A 24,512-nucleotide genomic window follows, 5' to 3' on the forward strand; every position below is an offset into this window, starting at 1 on the left:
CTCTGTATGTGCTATAAGTCTTCCTCTACTACAGCAGAGCTGTCAAACTGCAGCCACTGCTCCCACTCTCAGGCCACAAGAAGTACTGCAGCTCAGGGGAGCAATGTTGTGGCCATGCCTTACCCAAAACCTTACGCTTTTGTTTTTGTTTTACATTTATAACAAAAATGCATCACTGCATCATCTCTACATCTTTATGGTTTTCTAATGTTTTGTATTTATTTGTGATCCTATGACATTATATGCACACAAATTTGAGTTAAAACTAGTCAAAATGAAATCAATGTTATTCATCAGCATCAATGTTTAAGTCATCAGACAGCGAGTAGAGAGATTGCTCACACTGGTAAATATTACATATGACATGTAATAGATTATTATCAAATAATATGGGCCAGGCACCATACACAAACTACTGCCAAGAATTTGACTTAGACAGTAATACTCAAAGTGTTTTTTAGCCAATTAGATTTAAAAAGAGCATGTCAAACTGTGTCTAAGCACAACGCAACATGACTCCACATTAGTTGCAACATGAAGCTGTTAGGGGAGAGATATTTAATCAAAATGTAGTAACAACAATAAAACTGACTAAGTAAGAAGTAGGTAGAAAAGCATAAAGGAAGTGGGTTCAGGAAAAAGACAGCCACACAGACAGAAATGCACAATGCTACAAAATTATGTCAATAAACTAGTTAACAATAGTGTTGTTGTGTGTTTGCATGTGTATGCGTTCTTGGCTGCATCAGAGTTGTTATGGCGATTACAGCACTTCTGGAGGCTCCCAGACTGTTCCTGTGTGATTGTCCTCAGCAGGAAATGATGTCACCTGTTTGTCCCGATCCTCCTGACACAGGAAGTGGACCACAGAGAGATGATGGTGTGTGTGTCTGGCAAAAAAGCACATCACTTTCTCTACACAGTACATCTGCCTGGTGCAGAACTGCAGATCATCAATAACTCTTAAGGTGCCAAAAGTAATTTGTCTGAAGAACTTTGGTTCATTGACACCACCAAAATAGGAATGATGGATTCCTGGTTTTATGAAAACAGAAATTCTTTTCCAGGTTACACATTGAAAGTTATTCCTATTAATTTATGAGTTTTCATTTATTGTTTCACTCCTCACCTGGGGATTTAAGATATGTGTGTTGTGTGTGTGTGTGTGTGTGTGTGTGTGGACATGCCCTCTGAAAAATTCCAGCACATCTGTGTGGAAGCAAATCTTTAGCCTTTTACAGAATGCACAAAAAAAATAACACAAATGTCCTAAAGCTCTATTAAAACCTGCCTTTTTTCAAAGTTTATGTACAATGTTAAAGACCCCTTGAGAGGAGGACTAACGCAAATTTCTTTCTCACACTATGGAGTTTATAATTATCTATGGAGTTTATAATTTCTATCTTAAGAAAAAGCTTTTATAGGTTGACAAGACCAACACGATCCATGCAGTCTGCTGATTGAGATCTCATTTCATTTTTTCTAACAAGTAGAAAACTGGAAATGGATTTCCCTTGCTCTAATTTTCAGCTCTTATGTAAATACCAATTTATTTCCAGAGCTGAGATATTCTTTGAAAACTGTAGAGAATTTGTTCAGCCCTTACTTCGCTGTAGGAATCCTAATTTTATCAGCACAGCTTGCATCTTTTTTAAAACTATTGTATGATAGTGTTAATAATACATTGAGCACCATAGATACTGAACAGAAATAATTTTTCACATCTGCAGTACCCACTTTGTGCCTCTGCCCTCTTGTATGACTGTATGTGTGTGTGCGCACGTTAGGCTCACCTACCCCTCTCCACAAATGACAGCGCTGTGGCTAACAAGCACTCGTGCCCATTTTGACTGGGCAACAAGGGCTTAATGACAAGTCACATAACAATGGAGAGGAGAGGGGAGTACCGTAGAGCGCTCCAGCCAAGCTATCAGTCTGTCAAACAATGGCTTGTCAGCCCTGATCTTCTCCTGCCTCCCTCATTGTGGAACAGATAAACAGATCAAACACACACACATCTGTGTGCATATGCTTATACACACAGCAAATGCTTGTTCTAAGCAAAAACTGCACACATGAAAATGTAGAAGCACAACAAAGTGCAAACTGTCTCCCACACCCACACCCACACCCACACACACACACCTACACACACACACACAGGCAGTGTAACTGGCTATACAAGCAGGGTTTGATGACAGCCCTTCCCACCCCCTCACCCCCCCTAAAAAAGTGAGCGAAGCAGCCTAGCTATCTGCCTGTCACACAATGAAGGGGGGGCACTACTGAAGAGGTTGTCACCAGCAATTCATGTAAACACACATGCACAAAACACACTGAGAAAAATTTATCAGAAAAATAAAAACATGAGCTATAGAATGTGTGCATGCGTACACACAAACACATAAAATATCTTTACTACACAAACATGTCCTCACAACAGTGACAATTGAAACAAAATGTGTCCACACAAGGAAATAAAGACATGCACGCTCACACACAGACACACACACACAAAACGGGGTAATTCAGAGCGCTGCCATTTATGTGAAGAGCGCTCCGTTTTCCAGACTGTGAGTGGAAGTGAATTTGCTTTTTCTGTCGAGTGCAAGTCAGGTTGGATTAAACAACACTTGGCCAGTGCTGATGGGTTATCACTGTGTATCTGTGTGTGTTTGTGTCTGTGTGTGTGCATGTATATGCCTGTACTGTGATGATGCCCACAGGCGCCTGGATTTGATGCAGGAAAATCTGTAGACACCCCCCTCCTCCTGTCAGGCCCCATCGTTCTCTTTTATTTCTCTCAAGGTGTCCTTTGACTGTTTTCTCATCTTTCACTTTGTTTTTCTCCGTTCTCGCTGTGTTGCTCACATCTGTCTTGCTTGTCCCTGCCTCTTCTCTAACTCTGCTTTAATTGTTATTTTTTGTTAAATCAATAGACAGAAAGAGAGAGAGAAAAAGAAAGTATTGCTTCTAAATGAAGCTTGTAGCCACTGAAAGCCCCTTCCCAGCAGTTATATACTGTACATAGGGTTTTTAGTAGATGTCAACTCTCCTCTGTGCCATATATTTGGATGTAATTATTCCTTTAATCTAATGTGGATACACTCCTAACAGCAAGGGCTTAACTTGTTACAATTTCCTTCTTCCCCTTTATGTTATGTTTTTCGACGTTTTTTCTGAGCTTTTTAATGTGCTGAGCCAAAAAAACAAAGACTCTTTTGCAGTGGCAGTTACTAATTAGTTGGTCTAATAAGAAACTCAGAGCGCAGATATCAATTTTGAAACAAAACCAGAATTGAGTTGTAATTTTTGGTGTTTCTGACAGCCACAGATAAAAAGGACTAAATAAGATTATAATGTTAATATGTTATATTTTAAGTACAAGTACGGTCCTTCTGTAGATGCCCTTTGCTATGTGGCACCAAGACATTGGCAGCTGATGCTACATAGATGCTTCAACTTTACACTTGTTCCTTCATGAAACAATTCCTAGACTGCAGTTTCGATCTCAATCAGCAGGCTCTAGGATAATAATATAAATAACATAATTAAGGAGCTTTTTGCCTAAATCCAAAAGCAAGGTTCTGTTATGCTTTTAATAGTTTGGAGATAATGATTTTTGGCATGGAGGCCAGTGTTTCTCCGATATGCAATCAGCACTGCTACTGCTTAAATTATAAAATTCACAATTAACCACTGCAAGTTTCATTTTCCTGTTCTACAGAAATGTAAAACAGCGCACACACTTTGTATAAACAAAAATGAATTGATTTTTAATTTCTCAAAAGCGATGTGTACATTAAAAATTTTACCTGCCCAATCAAATCAAAATACATCTTTTAGTTATTATCCAGTTCATATAGGTGTTTGACAAAGTCGGACAAAACTGGCGCAACTTTGTCCTGCATGAGTGTAAAAGACTGGGTCAATAAAAAGTAAAGTGTGAAGGTGACCATGGAGGAGCTGAGGTCGTTGGCACCACCCTAAGAAATAGGGATGCAATCTTTGTTTAAGTGAGAGGATGCTTCTTTTAGATGTGTTTTTGCAAGAGCAACAATAAATATAAGTTTTAAGCTCACTGAGCACCTAAGGTATCAGTATTTTCCCCGATTAATATACAGCATGACTCTGACAAACAGCATGTTTTAAGTTAAAGATTACCTGTTTTTTTTTTTTTTTAGCGTAAGTTCTAGGTCCAGTGAGGACTAATGTGAGCAGGGCCCGAGATCTGTATAAACCGTATTAACAAGGTATTATTTCAACTGAGTGATAAATCCACTACCAAACTAAGATCTCCAAAAGGTATCTGTTCTCTCTTCTTCTCCTCTTTCACACACTTTAGCACATCAGTTGTTCAGCTAATTCACCTAAAAACGTGCTGAGCCTGACACTCAGTGAGTATTACAGATTTGTGAGAGTGTGTTCAATTGGATAGATTTGGGAGAGCAGCAGAAACCAGAGGTCTGGTGCTAAGGAAAGAAGAATGAAGCGAAGGACCAAAGAGCCATAGTAAAGTAGACAAGAGTAACACTAATGGTGTCTAGATTGCAGTTCAGTGGAAAGCAAGGTAAAGGATCAGAAAAGAGCACTTGATCCTGCAGTACTCCGGTGATTTTAGCCATGTGAACACTCATGACATAATGACCCTACTGCCTGGCTCAGGACAGGCAAGTAGAGGACTGTTGTGGGATGGCATGATAAACTACTAAAGTAGCAACGCAGGGCTGTAAATGACTTTAGTAGATCTTGCACAGAAGAACTTGCTTGGCAACATCATATTTAAACCTGATGGAAAAACTTAAATTCCATTCTCAGCAGGAATTTCAAATGATCTCATTATTGTTACAGAAATACGGTACATTTTGTTGCGCCAATGTTTAGGATGCCCAACTTGCATCCACCACTACTGTCACTTTTACATCAATAAAACGTAATGTGCAGTGCTTTGAATAAACATTAAAATGCTAATTTTAAATGTATTTTTCTACTACATGTTTAGTTGTGGCATTGATGCCTGCAAGTACTATGTAAGCTCATGCAGGCTCTAGGTACATTTAGGTCTTCCATGTTAGTGTAGTGTGTGTGTGTGTGTGTGTGTGTGTGTGTGTGTGTGTGTGTGTGTGTGTGTGTGTGTGTGTGTGTGTGTGTGTGTGTGTGTGTGTGTTCTGTCTGTGTCCCTGTGAGTTTAATGGTCCCTGGAGGCAAGCCAGCATCCATCAGCAGACAGCAGGCATTAGTGCTCTGCCTGAGTATCGATGGACCACCGGCGCTTGACAGCAGGCCCCTCCCTGTGGTCACAGGACAGGATGGGTATATGTGCAGCTATGTGTGTGTGTATATATGTGTGCATGTGTAATAGACACAAAGTGTTTTGATACATATGTATATAGACACAGAAATAGAGAAAGATGTTAGTGTGTATTTGAGAGTATGAGTTGTTTGTTTATGACCCCTGACCTCAGGCAATGTGTCACAGTGCCTTGTGTCTATGTGTGTGTGCATGTATGTGCATGTGCATGTGCAACTGAGGGGCCGCCAGGCTGTCATCGATCTCACACACACCAGGCCAGCACTTAACACTAGGACTGTAGAGACTAATACACTCACACCCTCTATTACTGCCCCACTGGAGGCACAGCGTGCGCGTGTGTGTGTGTGTGTGTGTGTGTGTGTGTGTGTGTGTGTGTGACCTACTGCCAAACCCATGCTGCTGCTGTTCAGTGGCAGCACAATAGATTACACATATAACAGTGTAATGATATATCTCTATTAGACATTCTCCTCTTCCCTCTCCTCGCCTCTCCCCTCTTCCAGCCCATCCATGTTTTACATTGCAGTCCATATATGGAGGACGGGGTTACAGTTATGACTGGACTTTTTTTGTCGTCATTTTTTGTTTTTATTTTTGGGAATTAAAAAAAAAAAAAAAAAAGGGATTGAATTTATAAATGTTATCTACTGAATATTATATATAATATTTCTATATTTTCCATGGTTATAAAGGTGATAAATATGGTGTCAGTATTCAAGAGGATTTAAATTTTTTTCTAGCTTTATCAAAACACCACTAATTCAGTGAGTTAAAAGGCAACTTGACTATTTTTCAACATCTGTCTATGGCTTTAGTTTAGTCTGTAAATGTACATTAATAATTTTAAACTTTCCTCTGACTTCCTTCTAAGATATTTCTCTGCTTTTAGCTGACTCCTCCAGATGACCTGAAGGAGTGTTCCATCATTAGGAGTTAATATGTCATCATCTGTGGGATAATTATAAACTCCATAGTGTGAGCAACTAGAAAACATAATCTGAACTGAAGATTTCTTTTCAAGTGATGTCATCTGGAGGCACTTGCAGCTAGAAGTAGTGAGATATTTTTTGGACCAAAATGACTGAGGCATTGTAAACAATTAAGGAATTTTACAGATCCCAAAGATCTGTAAAGTTTCAGGGGTTGGCAATGCTCATGGCTGTAATGGTAGCTAGTAGGGCTGTGCCATATGACCATATTTATCACATGAAAATACACATAAAAACATCTATTGTTTAATCTGTAGCAGAGCAGGGGGCAGTGCCCAACATTATAAAAGGGCATCAGGCCCATTCCAGGCCCTTGCTGAACATGCATTTGTGAAGTTTATTTGAACACATTCAACTAACATTGTGGGGATTTTGATTAATGCAGAGATGGGACCCAACACTCCCAAGGACTTCTCATTATGCAGCAAACAGCAACAGCAGTAGTTGCTGTTTTATATTTGGGTTTACCTAAATATAGACATAGATGTTAATTTCTGACATAACTGACACTCCAAATCAATGCAGGCTATGTGACGCACAATTTTTCATTCGCCTAGGTGTACACATAGTTTAAAGCAAGCATTACTGTAAGTAAGCTGGAAAGAAAAAATATACATCTGACCCCTACCAACTTTGTTTACATGTTTTGTTTTTTTTTGTGCTTTCAGCTCATCCCGTGAGTTCAGGGTCGCCACAGCGGCTCATTGTCCGTAAGTTGATTTGGCACAGTTTTTACGCCGGATGCCCTTCCTGACGCAACCCTCCCCAATTTCTACCGGGCTTGGACCAGCACTGAACAGCTGGGGATGGGAAAGGGCTGTTGGGGGTTCAGTGTCTTGCTTAGAGACACTTCAACATATAGCTGGGACCGGGGAATGAACCACTGACCCTGTGGTCCATATTTAAAGCAAAGGTTTTATTGTACATTACCGTGGTGAAGTAATTATTCAGTTTACCGACATTTTCAGCTTGTTGTTATTGTTTACATAATTGTAAATTGAGTACTTTTGCTATAGGTGTTTATTTGTGGTTCTGGAGTACAGCTCATAGGCTTGGAAAAGATTCAGGGGTTTCCCTATCAAACTCCTGAGTGTCACTGGGGTTAAAGGTCCTTTCTCTAAACAGTCTAGTCAAGTGAACAAGGCTCATATGCAGCACAAAGAGCTGACTCTCTGTGAGGGCCATCACTCTGTACGCATGGATGGAAACAGTCCACCAAGCATGCTGTCAAGATACACACACACACACACACACACACACACACACACATTAATGTGTTATGCTGGACAATATTCTGCCCACCACTGATGTGTGAGTAAAACAATGTCTATGCCACTGGGTTCAAGAAGCAGTTACCCACCTGTCTTACACACACACACACACACACACTCAAATTCTTGCATTGCCCTGCTTTTCATTCTTTCCAGTAATAGCTTGTCAAAGCAGCCAGCAAACTGAAGCTAAATAATGCCTTATACACAATCGGGCATTATCCGCTAGGCTAGCTAGCCTCTCACCAAAGCTGCCCAGGGGCTAATGTCCAAATGAGATGGTTCATTTCAGCTCTCTCTGTCTCTCTCTCTCTTCCACTTTCACTTTTCTATGTTTATCTCCATGACCTTGTCCTTTCCCCTATGGAGGTAAGGGACAGGAGGCAGGGGTGGTAAGGGGGAGAAGAGGGTGAGGAGGAAGAAGATAAGGGGTGATGGCCATGGCTGCTGGCGTTTCTGTGTGTGTTTGAGAGGGGCATTAAAGGATAAACAGAGTGAGAGAGAGACATACAAGGAGAGACAGGAAGCTTTAGGCCAAAGACCACAGACCAAGCATCCTCTTAAGTGATCTGATTGCCTTGCTTGAGAACTACAGTGACCACGCTCAGAATGGTTACTAATAATATGTCTCCATTTAGACTGACCCTGCAAACATTTGAAAAGACACATCGGGGCAAACACATACACTTACGCTTACAAAAGAGATCACTCTCTGGTCTCATAATGACAGCTAATGAAAACTAAACATAGAAGTACACAAAGAATCAAAGACAGCCCATACCGACTCTGCCCATGTCCTTCAGCAGACAAGCAAAAGTGAATGACACTTATTTTAAATTGATCAGCAAAACAATGTGGTGGTGTGTGTATGTATGCGAGCATAGCCTGGATGAGAATATGCTTAAATGACGATCATTGATTAGCTTTAGCCCTGAAGCCCACTTAGAGCACGCCATGTGTTAGCACTCACACAGAGGTACACACACAATCATCATAAGTGGATGGTGGACTGGTACTGATAGAAAAGTGGAAAGAGAGCGTTGAAAGCCTAAGTCGAAGGGAAAAACTAATGGACACAAGCAAGGAGGAGGGAACAGCGAGTGGATGAAACAGAAGAGGTAAAGAAAAGATCAACTATGCCAATTTATTTCAAACTTTTTGACATATATCATGTAGTTGGCCTACCAAGTTTTACAACATATGTAAGTAAAACATTCAGCCCCAAATATTGCTTCATTGTGCCGTGGAATAGATTCTAAAAGTTTCTGTAACTCAACACCATTCTTTTAGTTATTCCTCAATAATAATAATCATAATAATAATAATAATAATAATAATAATAATAGTGGTAGAAAGCACTGAAACACAAATCTAAAATCAAATATTAAACTGTAAAGGCCATGTGATTCATTTAACTTTCATACTTGCACTTAAATACTTATTTAGTAACCCCTGATGCCCTATGGGAGCATATGAAATGTGTGTGTCCTGTAGATGTCTGTGTATGTCTAAAGAAATTGTTTAATTCAGTTTTAATCTATTAAAAAATTGGTTTCATTTTCAGTTGTAATTGTTATAGGTGGCCGGTAAGGTTGACAAACAAAACATAGCCAAGAATTTAATGGCATTGGGGAACTTTGAGGAGAAACATGATACAACTGCACATTCAACATACAGCCATGTGTCAACCAAATAAAGAGGAGAATAGACTTTAAAAACAACATCTTCCCTGTTCTAACAGCCACTGAACCAGTTCTTGTTTACCTCTAATATCTTAAATGTCTCATTAAATCAATGTGGATGAGCCTGTTTTGTTTTGGCAGAGTCCCAGAAGTTGACTTCACCGGGCATAATTTTCTTGTCGTTTCACAGTAACTCTCATTCCAGTGATGTGGTGCCTGTTACACCCTCCTGATGATTACTACACCACACTGAAAAGATTAATTTTACAAATGCTTGATAAACAAGGGCATACACCAAGTCAAATTTCTCCTCTAGGCATTTTTGTCCAAATCTTTTAAAATGTCAATTCTATTTAGTTTAGTTAGTATTGAAACACTGCATATTTGTATCAGTTTTATTGTAATCTAGCAAATGTATTTTTAATTGTAAATTCAGTACATACAGTTTTCTGTAATAATAAGGTGGCGGGACGTTTAGAAGAATGACATGCCAAACTGGCAAGGCTTGGTATAGAAACGCTCATAGACCCATGTGTGCGCGCGCGCGCACGCACACACACACACACACACACACACACACACACACACACACACACACACACACACACACACACACACACACACACACACACACACACACACACACACACACACACACACACACACACACACACACACACACACACACACACACACACACACACACTGGCAGAGCCATACAAAGACTTAGAGCACCCCCAGCTGGGGGACAACACAACAAAGAGACAGCACTGTACAAATGCACGTGTACAAAAACAAGTTGTGAATTCACATAAAGATATATACACAGTACCCATTATAAAGCATGCTATTCATGTATCCTTTATCCATTTGTTTCTCTGCGGCTCTGTATTTAGACACTTCACACCCCTTACGTGTGTGTTATGTAGCTTATAGTGTTTGTGTAGTGTAGTTATAGCTGAGCAAATGTTTTCCCACACACAGTCCAAACAAAGGCCAGGTAACACTCACATAAGCACACACAGACACACACAAACACAAACACACACCATGAAAGAGGTGCAATTAGAGCATCCCACTCCAATTAACCAGCTCTCTAAACAAATCCACATTAGGCCCTCCATTGTGGCTGAGCTCAAAAACAGCCACTTGGGAAAGCAGCATAAAAGCTCCAACTGTATTTCTTCACTAGGACACATCCGCGCATGTGCATGTTTGTATGTGTGCGTATGCATGACTGTGTGTATGCAGACTGGCAGTGGTTACCCATGGCACAGAATCTAGGCGGTTATGATTGCGATGGTGATGGGAAGATTGTGCAATCACTGGTGGGTGGAGAGAATGAGAGGAAGGCAGAGAGGGAGGGAAGAAGCATCGCATAGAAGGTGGAAATCAATGAATTGGGGAGGGAAGCTGTTACCAGCTAAGGAAGAGAAAATTAGAACCTGTAGCAATGACACTGTAAAAAACAACTCCCACTGGAGCTGCACAGGAGTGAGAAATCTTTGTACCAATTTTCCCGATAATTTGCATGTTTCCACCAGGTACTTACAGGTCCTAAATATGTAGTTTATTTGCCACTGGTGAAAGAGAAGTAGTGATAAATGTTGATTATCACTGCTCCTGATGCTTGGCAGAATTACTACTGTAGGGATCATGGGCATTTTTGACAATAACATAACAGGCACAAATCACAGTTTTTTAAGGTTTCACATTGATTTTCCTAATTATCAAGAAAGACAACAATTGCTTTCACTTTGAAGTAACTTGTTTTGATTAAGCGTGTACTACTATGTATCATGGGCCTAGTAAATGGTAAAAAGTGCCATCACAATTTCTCAAGTCATCTCTATACATACAACACTTCAAAAAACAAAGGTATAGACGTACTATAACGAGGTGGCAAGTTGGCGTAATGGTTAGTGGTTACACCGCTGCATCACAGCTACAAGGCTGGCAAGTGGTTCAGGGTGTATGACAGCTGATTGGCTTCAGCTCCAGAACCCCCACAGATCAACAGCGACCTACTCTAGTCTTCAAGAGCAGTACCCCTGCTTGTTTATCAGCGATCGCTGCAAAACCCTTCTAGATTCTGATTGAAAGAACACACCTGATCCAGGTAATCAGCAGTGGGTAGCTGGAAATCAACCTGAGCTGCGGCTCTCGAAAATCGGAGCTGGCCACCCCTTGTATGTGTACTGTATGTCTGTTACAGTATGGGTGGAAGCATAGTTAACATAACAGAGAAAACAACAAATCCTCACATTTAAGAACATACTTGAGAACCCTCTTTGCTTGAAATTTACCTTAAAAAAACCGTTTAATAGTAATGAAATTATCTAACTTCTCAAGAATTAATCCCCCATTCATTTCAGACCTCATCCAGAGTCAGACAACTTTTTTTCCCCTTTTTAAAATGGTGAGCAGTGAGCTTATACAAGCTTATGTTAATTCATGGCCGTCCATGCATCTAGCCTGCTTTAGAAACGGTAGAAAAATACGCTTTTTGAGAAATATTTTATGTTTTGTACTTCATAGGCCAGGATTGTTATTTGACAAATGTTTTTATCCAGATCTATAACATTTATATTTCTTACAGGTAAACATCTCCGGAAGTGTGCACAACAACACATGCAGTAGCTCTAGCAATCAAATCACTGTGCTCACATTTGTCAAGAAAGAGAGTGCAATGACTGTTAAGAGGCTTTACCTGCATCATTTAATAGTACAATAAGTCAAAGATGAATAAAAAACAAAGTCAAAAGACAGGGGTGTAGGAAAAAGGAGAGACAGAGAGCGGGTGGAAATTGATGTAGGCTGCTGAAAATTTATGTCCATCTGTGATCCCACACTTAACCCTCCCTCTCTGACACATACACTGCGCGCACACACACACACACACGATGAAAAGCCCAGTGGGGCAGCATGGAGAGTTTGGGGGGGTCCGTCTAGCAACCTGGTTGCACACCAATCTTCCTGTAATCCCTTGTGCCCAACTGAGACACACCTACACACACTTACATGTTAAGTGCACACACATATTGCACATGGTGTGTATGTGTGCATATAAGCCTTCAAAAATAAGTGTAGTTTAACATCAGAACCTAGTGGCATATCAGGATTGTACTCCTGTATCTTTAAATATAAGTGGAAAAGACCTAATCCTGGAAAGGATGTCACTGCCTCTTCCTTGCTACCATGATTGTTAAAGAAAGTTAAATATTTTAAGGACTGCCATGAGGTGGGGCAAACAAGCTACAGAATACACAGAAGATTTTTGTTTATTTGAAAAATAAACCATTATTGTAAAATTGTAAGTATCTATCAGTTTTTTATTTTTATATTGTGCTTTTTTTGTCATTTCACTGCACACATGAGGTCCTCACCTGGTGAGGTGTTGGATTGTTGGTCAAAAGAAGAAAAGCAATTTCAAAAATATCACTATTTAGACATTTTATATTGCAAAATGTTGTAGTCACTCCTGATGTGAAGTGCCCCTGTCACACTGCTGATTTTTTAGTTAAGCTTTTTAGCTAGAACCTATGATTAAACAATATTTTTTCATTTGAAATACACATTATGTGGGCCATCCCTACTCTTGATCACTTCTCCTTTTTTATCTATGGCAGATTATTTACTCAATGGAGTTTTGGGCTTGGGGTTAAATCAATGCCCACCACAACCAAAAATAGTAGCCATATTGCCCTTATGAGCTGTAGTATGATATAAGTTTATGCCAAATATCAATATATAAGGAAATGTATTTTCGTCCCGGCAAGTTCCATTTCCAAAACTCAGTTCACTGCATGAAAGACTGTCTGTCTGTCTCTGTCTGTCTCTGTGTGTGTGATCGTGTGAGAGAGAGTGAGAGTGAGAGAGAATTTCAGCCTCAGTGGGCAAACATAAAGGTCTGTGGCGCCATTGCCTGCTGTGGACAGATAGAGAAAAAAAAAGTGTAAGATCAGTGTGTTTATGCATGTGTGTATATGTGTGTGTACGTTGGTTAAGTATTAGTAAAGATGAAACAAACATAAAATGCATAAAAGGCCATATAACTTCATTAGCTTCGTAGCTCAGTTGGTACTGCAGTCGTCCATAAACCACAGGATCACTGGTTCAACTTCTGCTTCCAGCTACCTACATGTTGAAGTGTCCAAGGGGAAAGACACTGTTTCAAGCTCCCAGTTCAAATTTCAACTGTAACACCACCTGAAGTCAGAGGTCTGACTCAGAAATCTGGACAAACCTGAAGAGCCCTGACCTCAAAATCCAATATTGCTGTTTTGTTCGTCAGCAGAGTCAAAGCTGCTGCAATACAAATATATGAACACTTCTGTCTTATTTGTGTCTCATTAGAAACATGCTGAGGTCCATATGGTGCATCTGTAAAGACTGGACCACCATGAATTCCATTGAGCCTACTTGTTATTTCGTGAATAAAACTGATTCTGATAACTTTTAAACCATGGGAAGGTGTATACTTTTCTTTTTTCATTTTAGTTTTCCTAACTTCCTCAAAAGGCAAATGTCAAAGATAGACGACATCTCTTCCATAATGTTAGTAAAGTAATGCCACTACTTCTGCCTGGAGGCCCAGACAAAAGCTACAGCTAGTTAGTGATCAGAGCAGACTCAGGGGGATGCTGGAAAATCAGTTAACTTCCCCTCAGAGTCCTACACTAGCCCACATTAGCATTTAGCACGCACATTAGCGTCAACACCTTCTTTAGCATTAGCACAGCCAACTGACAGTTAAAGGCCCCTGTGGGGCTAATTTGAGTGTCTCCAGACAGAGAGAGACTGACAGAGTGAACAAGTGACTCTAGCAGTTTGTGCATTAAAGCTGTACAGTGAGTCACTAAGCAAGTTAATGGCTCTGCAGCTAAATAGCAAACACATTAGCCATTTCTGCAAAGACATGTTGACAAGTTGAAGGCTGACAGGCAGCTGTTTCCCCGACTCTGTTGGTGCTTTTTTGATAAAGTAGTTTCAAGAAGTGAGGATTACTTTGGGCTAGGACCAAATAATTGTTCATCGTGATAATTTTCAGCCTAGCAACCAAACCAAAGAGCGGATTCCTAGAAATAAATGTTCTTGATCTTAAAAAGTTTCCTTAGCAAGTTTAAGTTGTCAAATGTCATTTCTCTATTCTTTCAAAATAAGGAAATACAAGAACATAGTTAGATCCCAGAAGATTATAATTTGTGATGTAAATATGAAAGACATTGTGGATTTGAAACCTACATCTTAATTATTCCTTGAAGCTTCACATAATGAAAAGCCACAAACCAATGCAAAGCAAGGAACAAAACACATAGTGTTTGGAGTGGAGCCAAAGCCTATTCCCATATGGGCCACGTAGCCATTTACCATAGCTGTTTGACTCCCTGGCCAACACACTAATCACATTAATCATCTATTTGTTTTAAAACATCATCAGGGACACTCGCACACAGACTTACAGACACATAAACAAACACGCTCTCACACTTGAGCACTTGTTCCTCTGGAAGTACACAGTGGTGCACTTGATGAGTGCAAGAGGGAGGAGAGGCAAATTAACTACCCTGCACTAATCACTTAGCCCTCTAATGGAAGCACACTCAGCACATTTCTGTTTGTGCACACACATTTGTGGTGCACACACATACTAATGCAGAGTATATATGGACAGTTACTGTAAACATAATAAATCCCTCAAAAATTATCAACTGGGCAAAGTGGATAATTTTTACACTGGGATTTAACACTTAATTTAACACTGGGAATCTGCTTTAAAAAAACGAAACAAAAAAAAACAAAACAGCATTTTATAATGTGCGTATGTCACTTTGTTTCAGAAACTTATTGTCTTGTGTGGTATTGTCCTGTTATACTAAACATTACATTGTCCATGGTATGACGCATCTCCTAGCTGAAACATGTTAATTGAATAACTTTGTAAAGTTTTTTTTTTAAGAGAAAACAAATGATTACCACAAGAATTGCATACTAATACAGCCTAACCACTTGTACTACACATTTGGAGCACATCTATGTCCAGGCCCCTTAGCTTCAAACTTTAAGTTTTTACGTTTCTGTACATTTTTATTAACTTTTTTTAAGCATATAAGCTTTAACGCTAATAGGATTAAGTACAATAGCTAAGTCCTATGTTAATCACAATTCAGTGATATTATATACCCTCTCACATTGTTTGTGTGTGTGTGTGTGTGTATGTGTGTGTGTGTGTGTCTGTTACTTAGTTGTAGGGTCAGTGTAGGCTGAGCTTAGGCACCATAGGGGACACTGCCAGGAGGGGCATATAAGGGCTGGGTGACTTAAATGGAGAAAAATCCAATAATTGTATCCGTCCAGGGGGAGACCGAGCTTTTAGGGAGGGGAGCAACCTGTTATTACTCTTTCCTTTTTCTTTCGCTCTTTCCCCTCATCCCCTAATTCTACGGTGAGGGGGTAACCCAAGAAAGGAAAGGAAAGGGGTAGAGAGACATTAGGTTTACTGGCTGAGCTTGTGGTTAAAGTATGTCCTTGTAATTAGCTGAGTATTAGCAGTGGTGACAATGCAGGAGCAGTGGGCAGGGAAGCACCCTTTAACGCTCTACTCATTTCCTGAACTTAATCCTTACCGCTTACTGGTAATAGTGCATATGCATCTTGACACACACACACACACACACACACACACACACACACACACACACACACACACACACACACACACACACACACACACACACACACACACACACACACACACACACACACACACACACACACACACACACACACACACACACACACACACACACACACACACACAATCAACTACTGGGTAAAATGGAAGAGAACAACTCCCAACAGCTCACCTTCAATCCCTATTGTGCTCAAAGTCATAATGGAGGTTTACTGCAGGGATATTTCAACTGTGTCTGCGTGTGTGTACTTGCTTGGCCATCTTTGTGAGGTTTCAGTTTTATAGTTTTATACCTTGCAAGTAACAAATAAGGAACATAGGGGAAAATGAGGACATCTTAAACGATCCACAGTTTCAGACCCACATTATAAGAGAGTTTAATAATTCAGACATGCCTTTAAGGTTAAGGTTGGAATAATTCTACAGTTGTGATTAGGGCCATGTCAATGAGTGTGCTCCAAATGTTTGTGTGTGTTTGCATGAGCACACAAACATTTAAATCTGCATCTCTATATTAGCATCAAGTAGTGTGGTGACTGTTTACTTCTCAAATGTCAAGAAGACTCCAACACCCAACAGTACTTCAGGCAAGGTCCTGGTTGTTGCTTCCTCAAGTGAACAGATGGAGGAGACAGGGCTACAGAAGTGAAAATCAATTATTTTCAATTAAGTCAACCAGCAACTCTTTCAATGTGCCCTCAAGCCTCTCAAGTCTTGCTTATACTACCTTCAGCCCCCACTCCCACACCACAAAGTGACACACACAGAGACACACACACACTATATTCACACTTTAAAAGCCACATCCACTTACTGTGTGACTGTCTTTTTGTGTTTACTGGTTAAATTATAGACTTGGAAACAATTACTATGGTGATGCCTAAAATGGGCTTGAACAGCATCTAAGGACCATTTCAACTGCCATTTTTATCCAACATTAAATGACACAGAAAAGTAGCAAATATTATACAAAATGGCATTACATTTTTCATAGTATGATTTATCTCCTATCTAAAACATATTAATCAAATAACTTTCCCGATATCTATCATACATATTTCCTCCACATTTGCTTAAAAAAAATACAATTACTGTACTGTATTCCATTAAAAAATATAAACAGGACAAAATCTTCAACACATAAACACACACACACAAAGTCATAAGCCTGACAATATACAAATTGGGATCTATTTACTCTTTACCACAACGGTGTAAGTCTGTGACTGCAACTTAAACAATCCATCCAATGTTTCTTGAAGCATGTACACTAGGTGTTGCAAAACACCCACTGTACAGTATAAAGATTAGATTAATCTACGGTATTAAGATTGGATTAACCTATACAGTTTTACTTTACTACTTTAAAAAGTTAAACTAGTAATACGTTTATTTTAACAATGTATTAATTTTTCCTCATGACAAAAGTATGAATTTAGTGACAATAGAACATGTTTCAAAATGTCACACAGCCATTTTGAAAAATAAAGTCTCTTGACAATCAAATCATGTGCATTTCAAGAAACTATGTATGTATTATTATTGTCACAATGTATGATGATAACATAGTGAAAGTTGATTTTCAAAAACATTGCTTTCAAACAAGCAATTAATATCAGGAATATAAGAGAATACAAATGTGAGTTTGGACAAATTCTATTGGAGGCTGAGGGACCATGTGTCATATCCTTGTTTCACATTGATTTTTGTTCCATTAGTATAAATACAAAATCGCAATAGACACCTGAGCTCAGTCCAGAAAACATCAGTAGAAAACCAGTTCTATAGCGAGCATGTTATAAACAGCGCAGAGGGGGACCACAAACCTTGTCATTGACACAACAGTCTGAGTGCACGTGTGTCTGTGTGTGCCTGCCAGCTCCCAGTCTAGCACTATTGTCTAACAAGGTCTAATTAGCACTATGGCACAATGAATTAGCATAATTATGCAAACAGGGCTCTACTAAAGGCTTGGCACAAGGGGAGACTACGGGGGGCACCTATTACGGCACACACACATGCACAAATTTGCGCAAACACACACACACACATTCAGTCCCTAAGAACACTTAGACACTAGTGAAACACATTAAACACGCATAAATGACTGTGACAGATCCAGTGGATATGGAAAACACACACACAGACACCTGTCCAACACTGCAACAAGAACAAAAGGCTCTGATGCGCAGTCATGATTATTTGATAAACTTGTATGTTTCTAGTTCAAAAACTAAATATGTCATCTATACTCTTTAGAAAAACATTGTCCCATCACAAACAATACCCATATCAAAACATCTGATATACGCAGAAATGACCAGCCTGCTCTTCCCCCTCCCCTCTGCCCTCCCTCACTACACTCAAACATTCTGGGCTTATAGTATTTACCAGCAGGGGTGATAGGTGAAGTCTGTGGGAGATAATAGGGATGACTGAGAGGCTGAAAGGCTAGTAGCCATTCAGACAATGACAGCTGTAGTGAAGAAGGTTCTATTAGGCTTCATTAGGATGCTTGGCTCTTGATTTTAGACACACATACACACACACACACAAACACAGGAACAGGGAAAGCATTGCTAAATGACTCTGAGAATAACTAAGTCTGTGTCTGCCAGTTGGGGCTTCCGGACACAAAGATAATTTATTTCTGTTTGTGTGTACTGGCATGTACTGTCTACTTTGACCTTTGCCTGCAACATGAACCCAACAAGTAACTCCACAGCCCTATAAGCCCTCTTAGCAAAAGCCCTGTAATGTCAACAAGCGCTTCCTAAAACCTCTCAAACACACATACACACACACAAACACACACACACACCTCATCTGATGCATTTTTAGTCACCCAACACCAAGGGCTTGTATTGTGTCCTAAAATCCTGATCCCTAGCAGGAAACAAGTACCCCTAAAACCCTGAACAATACCTGCACAAAGGACTCTTGGAAGCCCCCAGTGGCAACTAAAGAACCAGGAAGGTCAGAAATTTAAAGGTCAGATAGTTCAAAGTGATTAACACAGGTCCAAAATAGGCCCAGTCATTCACTGGAAACATATAACGAGTTACATATGTAATTGCAATTATATGACTTCTGCATGACCACAAGGGGGAGGTAATTTTTACTTGAAGTCTTATGAAGTGCAAAGGCAGGTGAGCATCTATAAAGCGCTAAAGTCAACCATCACATGCCTGATGCACGTGTCTTCACGTATGGAAACCATTGAACCTAATCCAAAACCAATTCAAAGAAAATGTTCCCAAACCTGACAAGAATTAAACAAGCACAATCTGATTTGACATACATACATGAGGATAATTAGACATAAAATGCAGTTAAATCTAATTTGACTTCATATGAGAGAACAGAAAGGCCAATGCCATCATTTTCTAAGTAGCCACGGTCAAAAAGAGCTGAAATATAACAATAATAATAACAACAACAACAATAATGCCCTAGGAGCAAAGGGTAAATCATAGAAACTACTTCCAAAATATCAGACAAAGTGACAGAAGACCTGAGTGAAACAAAACACTATCCCAAATCATTTAGGTTGAATGTAATTTGGTTTAGTCCCGCTTGATTGCTACAAAAGCAATTATTTATAAAGTGCCAAATCACAACAAAGTCATCTCAAGGTACTTTAATTCTATAGGTATTGACCTTGGAATGTAAAACTATTTGAAAAATATCAACAAATCCCCTTAAGTAAGCACTTGGTAACAGTAGAGAGGAAAACCTCCCTTTACAGAAGAAACCTCCAACAGAACCAGGCTCAGGTGAATTTTTTTTTTTTCTTTTTACTTTTATATATTCACAACAATTTCAGTATTTGAGTGAGTGCCACATTTAACACTACAGTATTATACAGGCTTAAATCAAGGAAATAAATACTAATTATATTTGGGCAGAAGTGCCCTAACATCAAACATATTCATAACAGTGCATGAGTGTTCCCAGTGATATCTCCTCTTTCTAAAACATCTTCATTAAGACTCCATGCCTGCTCTCTGGTCATGAAATGAAACCAATGACTGCAGCTTATCGTCACCTTAAGAAACAACATATTGTTCACATACGTGCACAGTGGTGGGACAAATACAATAGCTCGCAGAGCGGTGTCATGCTGAGAGGGGGTAGCTATTTTAAGCTGAGTCCACACATTTTGGAGGCAGTGGGCTAATCCGGCCAGGCTTTTTAGCCTGCTATTCAGGAGGACAAGGACCCCTAGGATTTGGGCTTGTCCACACCTCAGGGGTGGCGGATTATCAAGATAGAAGGGAAGGTGGAGAGGGTGTGTTGGCGGGTGAAGTGAATGTGTGTTTATTAGCAAGACTGTGGAGATTTTTGCATAGGTGTGGCAGTAAATCTTGGTGAGCTGTACACACAAGTACATGTGTGTTTCTGTATTTAGAGAGGGTTCACCCCACCCCCAAAAATATACCCCTGAGCACTGTCAGGGTCACCTCTGGGTCTTTCATAGTCTCCTCTCAACCAATTCTAATTGATCTCACGCATTACTAGTCCCAAACATGGGATGGAGAACAGGAGGGAGATGGCTGGCTCATTGTCTGAAGATCGAGGTCCCCTTGCTTGTGGCTCTCCACTTACACACACACACACACACACACACACACATGCCCACCCACCATCTCCCCCTCCTCCCCCTTTTCTCTTCTCTCCTTCTCTATGCTCTCATCTCCGGCTGTGCTAATCCACCAGCCAAGTCAGGAACTCAGTTACCCATCTGGCCAAGCATGACTCCAGCTGGGAGGAAAGGGGGATGTGTGGGTGGAAAAAAGAAAGAGAAGACATTGTAGGAAGGGTAGATAGATAAAGAGGGATAAGTGGGTATATTGGATAGGTCTGGTGTAAAGGATAGAAATAAGGGGAGAGATATCTTACAAGTTACTACTTTATATAGTATAAAAGGGATAGAAGGACACAAGAACAGAGGAAATTAGCAAATCATAAAGAGAAAACGCTTCTGAAGTGACACAAGACAAAAATATGATTGTTTTTTTAAACTCTCCAAAGAAAAACTATTGATCCTATTGTCTCCTTGTAGAGAACAGGGATTATCCATTTTAGCATGTTGTAATTAGAGCTGCCACTGAGCTCTGTCATGATTTATAGAATCTGATCCAAGTGTGCAGTGAAGTAGCCCCTAGCCATGGCCTTCACGTCTGACTCCTGTGGAGCCTTTGTCATAAGCCAACACATGTCTGTAAAGATGGCATGCACATAACGATGTTCATAAGTAATCATTACAGATTGCATCTAACTATGTAGTCAGAAGGGCGGGTTTGTGAAGCTAAATCTACCCTCAGTTTTATTACTGTATTATGAAATTGATTTTCGTTTCTAATGTACTTTGCCTTAATGCTGCGATTACAGCAGACAATAAAGTTTTACTGCACAGTACACAAGTTTCAGTATCCAATCCAAATATATTAGCAATGCATGAAACACACATTAAAAAACGGACTATAATTCTTTATAAACCCAAGAAAGGTGTGTGTTGCTGACAAGATATACATATTGCTCATATTAACATCAGTGTTGTCTAATTGACATAACTATTACATGATTTACATTACTATATGACATAATGCAAGTAATAGCTAAACAGAAAAAGTAAGACTGAATTCAATTTAAGCACAAGTAAACTTATGTAAGGCAAAATGCTACTTCATGCCATATCACAGGGTGCACATATGCCAACTTGAGTCATGCACTCTCTTTTCTCCCAAACCCCACATCATTGTCTACTGAAGCCATAAGAGGACTACAACCCACCTTTCTTCTAAAGGACATTTGAAGGCACTTGGTAGGAAAGAGTACATGATGAACTCCTATAGAAGCCACACAAGAGCTACTTTCATTCAAAGATTGAATCAAGCCACCTACATCAAACCATCAACCAAACACCAAACGCATGAGGCTAGTTCAAAGATGTAGTGTGCGTAAGTTTATATTTGGAGCATGTGTGGTTGTGTATAAAATTAACACCACTGTAAAAAATAATCACATGCATAAACTCACATAGAGTTAAAATGTTTTTATGTAAAAGTTCCAAAACAAAATATGTACTTACATACATTACCAGTGTTGTCAAAGCTGTTGAGCACTTCATTAACTCTAAGAGGCCCCAAGTTATCCCTGAGAAACAACAACATATAGTAAATTATTCAGCACTCTGCAGGAAAACTGTATGTTGTGCATTTTTCTTACACAGAGTGAAAAAATAAAAAGAATCTTAATTAATATTTAGCATATAACTTGGGTCCAACCGTATCCAAAAGGGAGCAGTCTTCATGTGTAATGTACTAACATATTTCAAAAGTTGACATGTCTGTTTGACTGAATGAAACTGGTACATACAGAAACACACATGTACTTCACAATTATATTGAAAATTATTTCTGCAAATTAGTACCTTAAGTTTCAAGTTTAAACATTGTTCTAATACTTTCTAGCAAACTCCATGTCCAAAGGATACATCATGTCCTCCACTGACAGTATTTCAATACACTTGTGGTGACTGCCTGAAAATTTTGCATTTTTTAGACATTAAAGCCACAAAGAACCATCAATTTCACTTAAATAATTATGTTTCAATCTGCACCTATATATTTGATGATAATGGCAACACGACAATTGGGATGTTTAATATTCCACATGCTTTAGCTGGGCCAGCATGAAACCAGATCTTCATTCGTGTCCATTCAAGTGTGTGTACCTGAGTAAGGCACTGTGCTCAGGAGAGCAGACACTTCTGTACTCCACCCACTGGTCATCTGAGGTAACGCTAGGGTCTTCTGTCACAAGCCTTCTCCTGGTAAAAAGGTCAAATGTGGCAAATCTGCGAACAGACACCTGTTTGACTTCTGGACTGTCCACCTGCTTCTGACGCAAGACCTGTGATAGTTTGGAGTATAAGTGGTTATTAATTATTTATCCAAAAAATAGAACTTAACTCACTCATGCCTTTATCGTGGTCTATAGATTTCATTACTGTGCTAGTAAGAGTATGTGCAGAATAAAAGATTGCAGGGAGCTTCAGTTGTCAGCACTGTGTATAATGCCCATTTATGGGAAAAAAGTAGAAGCCCTACTTTAAAAAACTATTGCCCTTGTGTCTAAAAGGTTCTTGTATGTGCAGAGTTAGTCTAAACTTTGTGACTAGAGAGCAATAGATTCCAACTGGTCACAAAGTTACTGTACTACTTCCTTTCCTTTTGGCCCTTCCCTTTCAGGGGTCACCACAACAAATCACCTGCCTCCATCTAACCCTATCCACTGCATCCTCTTCTCTCGCACCAACTCCCTTCATAGTTACAGTACATTTGGGAATAAAGTGTATTGTAATGAATTTGCACGCTGATGAAATTTAAGATGAAGATTTAGGTTATACTGGATGAAAAAGCAGATCAGGGTATTATTGAACTACACTCCTGAAAAACCAAATTGGGGACGAGGCAAAGATGAGGTAACAACAAACTAAACAAAAACCTATCACATATAACAAGTCTTGTCAAATTTCTTAATCCCAATGCAAACCTGCATCAATTACGTAATTCTAATGACTTCTGCATAAATTAAACATGGAGGATTTCAGAGTATTCGTCTGAAGAATGTATTGGGGCTGACACATGACATGAAGACTGGCGGCTACAATAGGTTTCTTCAGGCTTACAGTATTTCTCTACAGTTAAGAGCAGGTTAATGGAGGTCTGCGGACCAAACATGGCCCTCTCCTAAATATATTTGGCCCAAAGATTAGCTGTCAAAAACGTATGTAATCTGCCTTTAGATACAATATTAATACAAATACTTTCATAAATCAGTTTTAAGAAACTGAACACTAAAAAAAAAAAAAAAAACTAGCGAAAAATGTCAATTAATATGACTTGGGCACTGTATGGTAAACATTGATACGTATAAAACATTTGTTTGCGCAATTATAACGTTACTAAAACGAGTAGGCATTGGTGCTTGCTTCTGAGGCTAAATATACCTGTCTCAGTAGAGTCCACCTGGCTCGGGCTACATCAACAGTTCTACAGGTCTCAACCAGGGCGGTGCGGGAATTATCTGTGCAGATGTCTTCATTAATATTTGGACCAGTGGAAGACGCCGGCTGGGTCTTTTCTCCAGTACTGTTGTCCCTCTCCATTTTATCTTCGAAGTTCTCGTCGAAAAATAAATCTGTAAACAACTATACTAGCTGTAGCACCGTCACAGTTATCGGTGGCTATGTATTAAGAAAAAATATAAATAAGGCTTTTCTGTAAATTACACTAACGCAGAAACGAGCGCAGATTTGGCTCGACTGCCATCACCTGTTACACCCACAATGGATGCATGCTACTTCCGTACACTTTTGGCATTCGAGGCATAACAACGGATTGTCGAGGCAACCATGATCGATTACTAAAGTTTTGTGTCGTGGTATGATTCTCTTTAACTTAATCGGAATCTAACCTTATTTCTAATGCCAACCAGTCGTCTATCATGAGGATTAAACTGACCCTAGCTCTACCCTAACCAGTTGCTGAATCT

At 39.6% G+C, this 24,512-nt stretch overlaps 1 protein-coding gene across 3 annotated transcripts in view; it reads right to left on the reverse strand.

The window, feature by feature from the left end:
* Nucleotides 1-24,512, reverse strand: part of camkmt (calmodulin-lysine N-methyltransferase) — a 102,823-nt gene that overhangs the window by 77,403 nt on the left and 908 nt on the right. For 2 of the 3 annotated variants that reach the window (XM_067515407.1, XM_067515397.1), the window contains exons 1-3: nt 23,968-24,441; nt 22,690-22,868; nt 22,045-22,109 (exon numbers count right to left, since the gene is read on the reverse strand). In XM_067515407.1, coding sequence (XP_067371508.1) covers nt 22,045-22,109; nt 22,690-22,868; nt 23,968-24,126 — 403 coding nt within the window. In that variant the 5' untranslated portion in view covers nt 24,127-24,441. Of the gene's footprint in view, nt 1-22,044; nt 22,110-22,689; nt 22,869-23,967; nt 24,442-24,512 lie in introns of those variants that run through there. The other variant, XM_067515417.1, reaches the window with a different exon arrangement.

This window comes from Channa argus, chromosome 1, assembly GCF_033026475.1.
Source record: "Channa argus isolate prfri chromosome 1, Channa argus male v1.0, whole genome shotgun sequence".
Taxonomy (NCBI): Eukaryota; Metazoa; Chordata; class Actinopteri; order Anabantiformes; family Channidae; genus Channa; species Channa argus.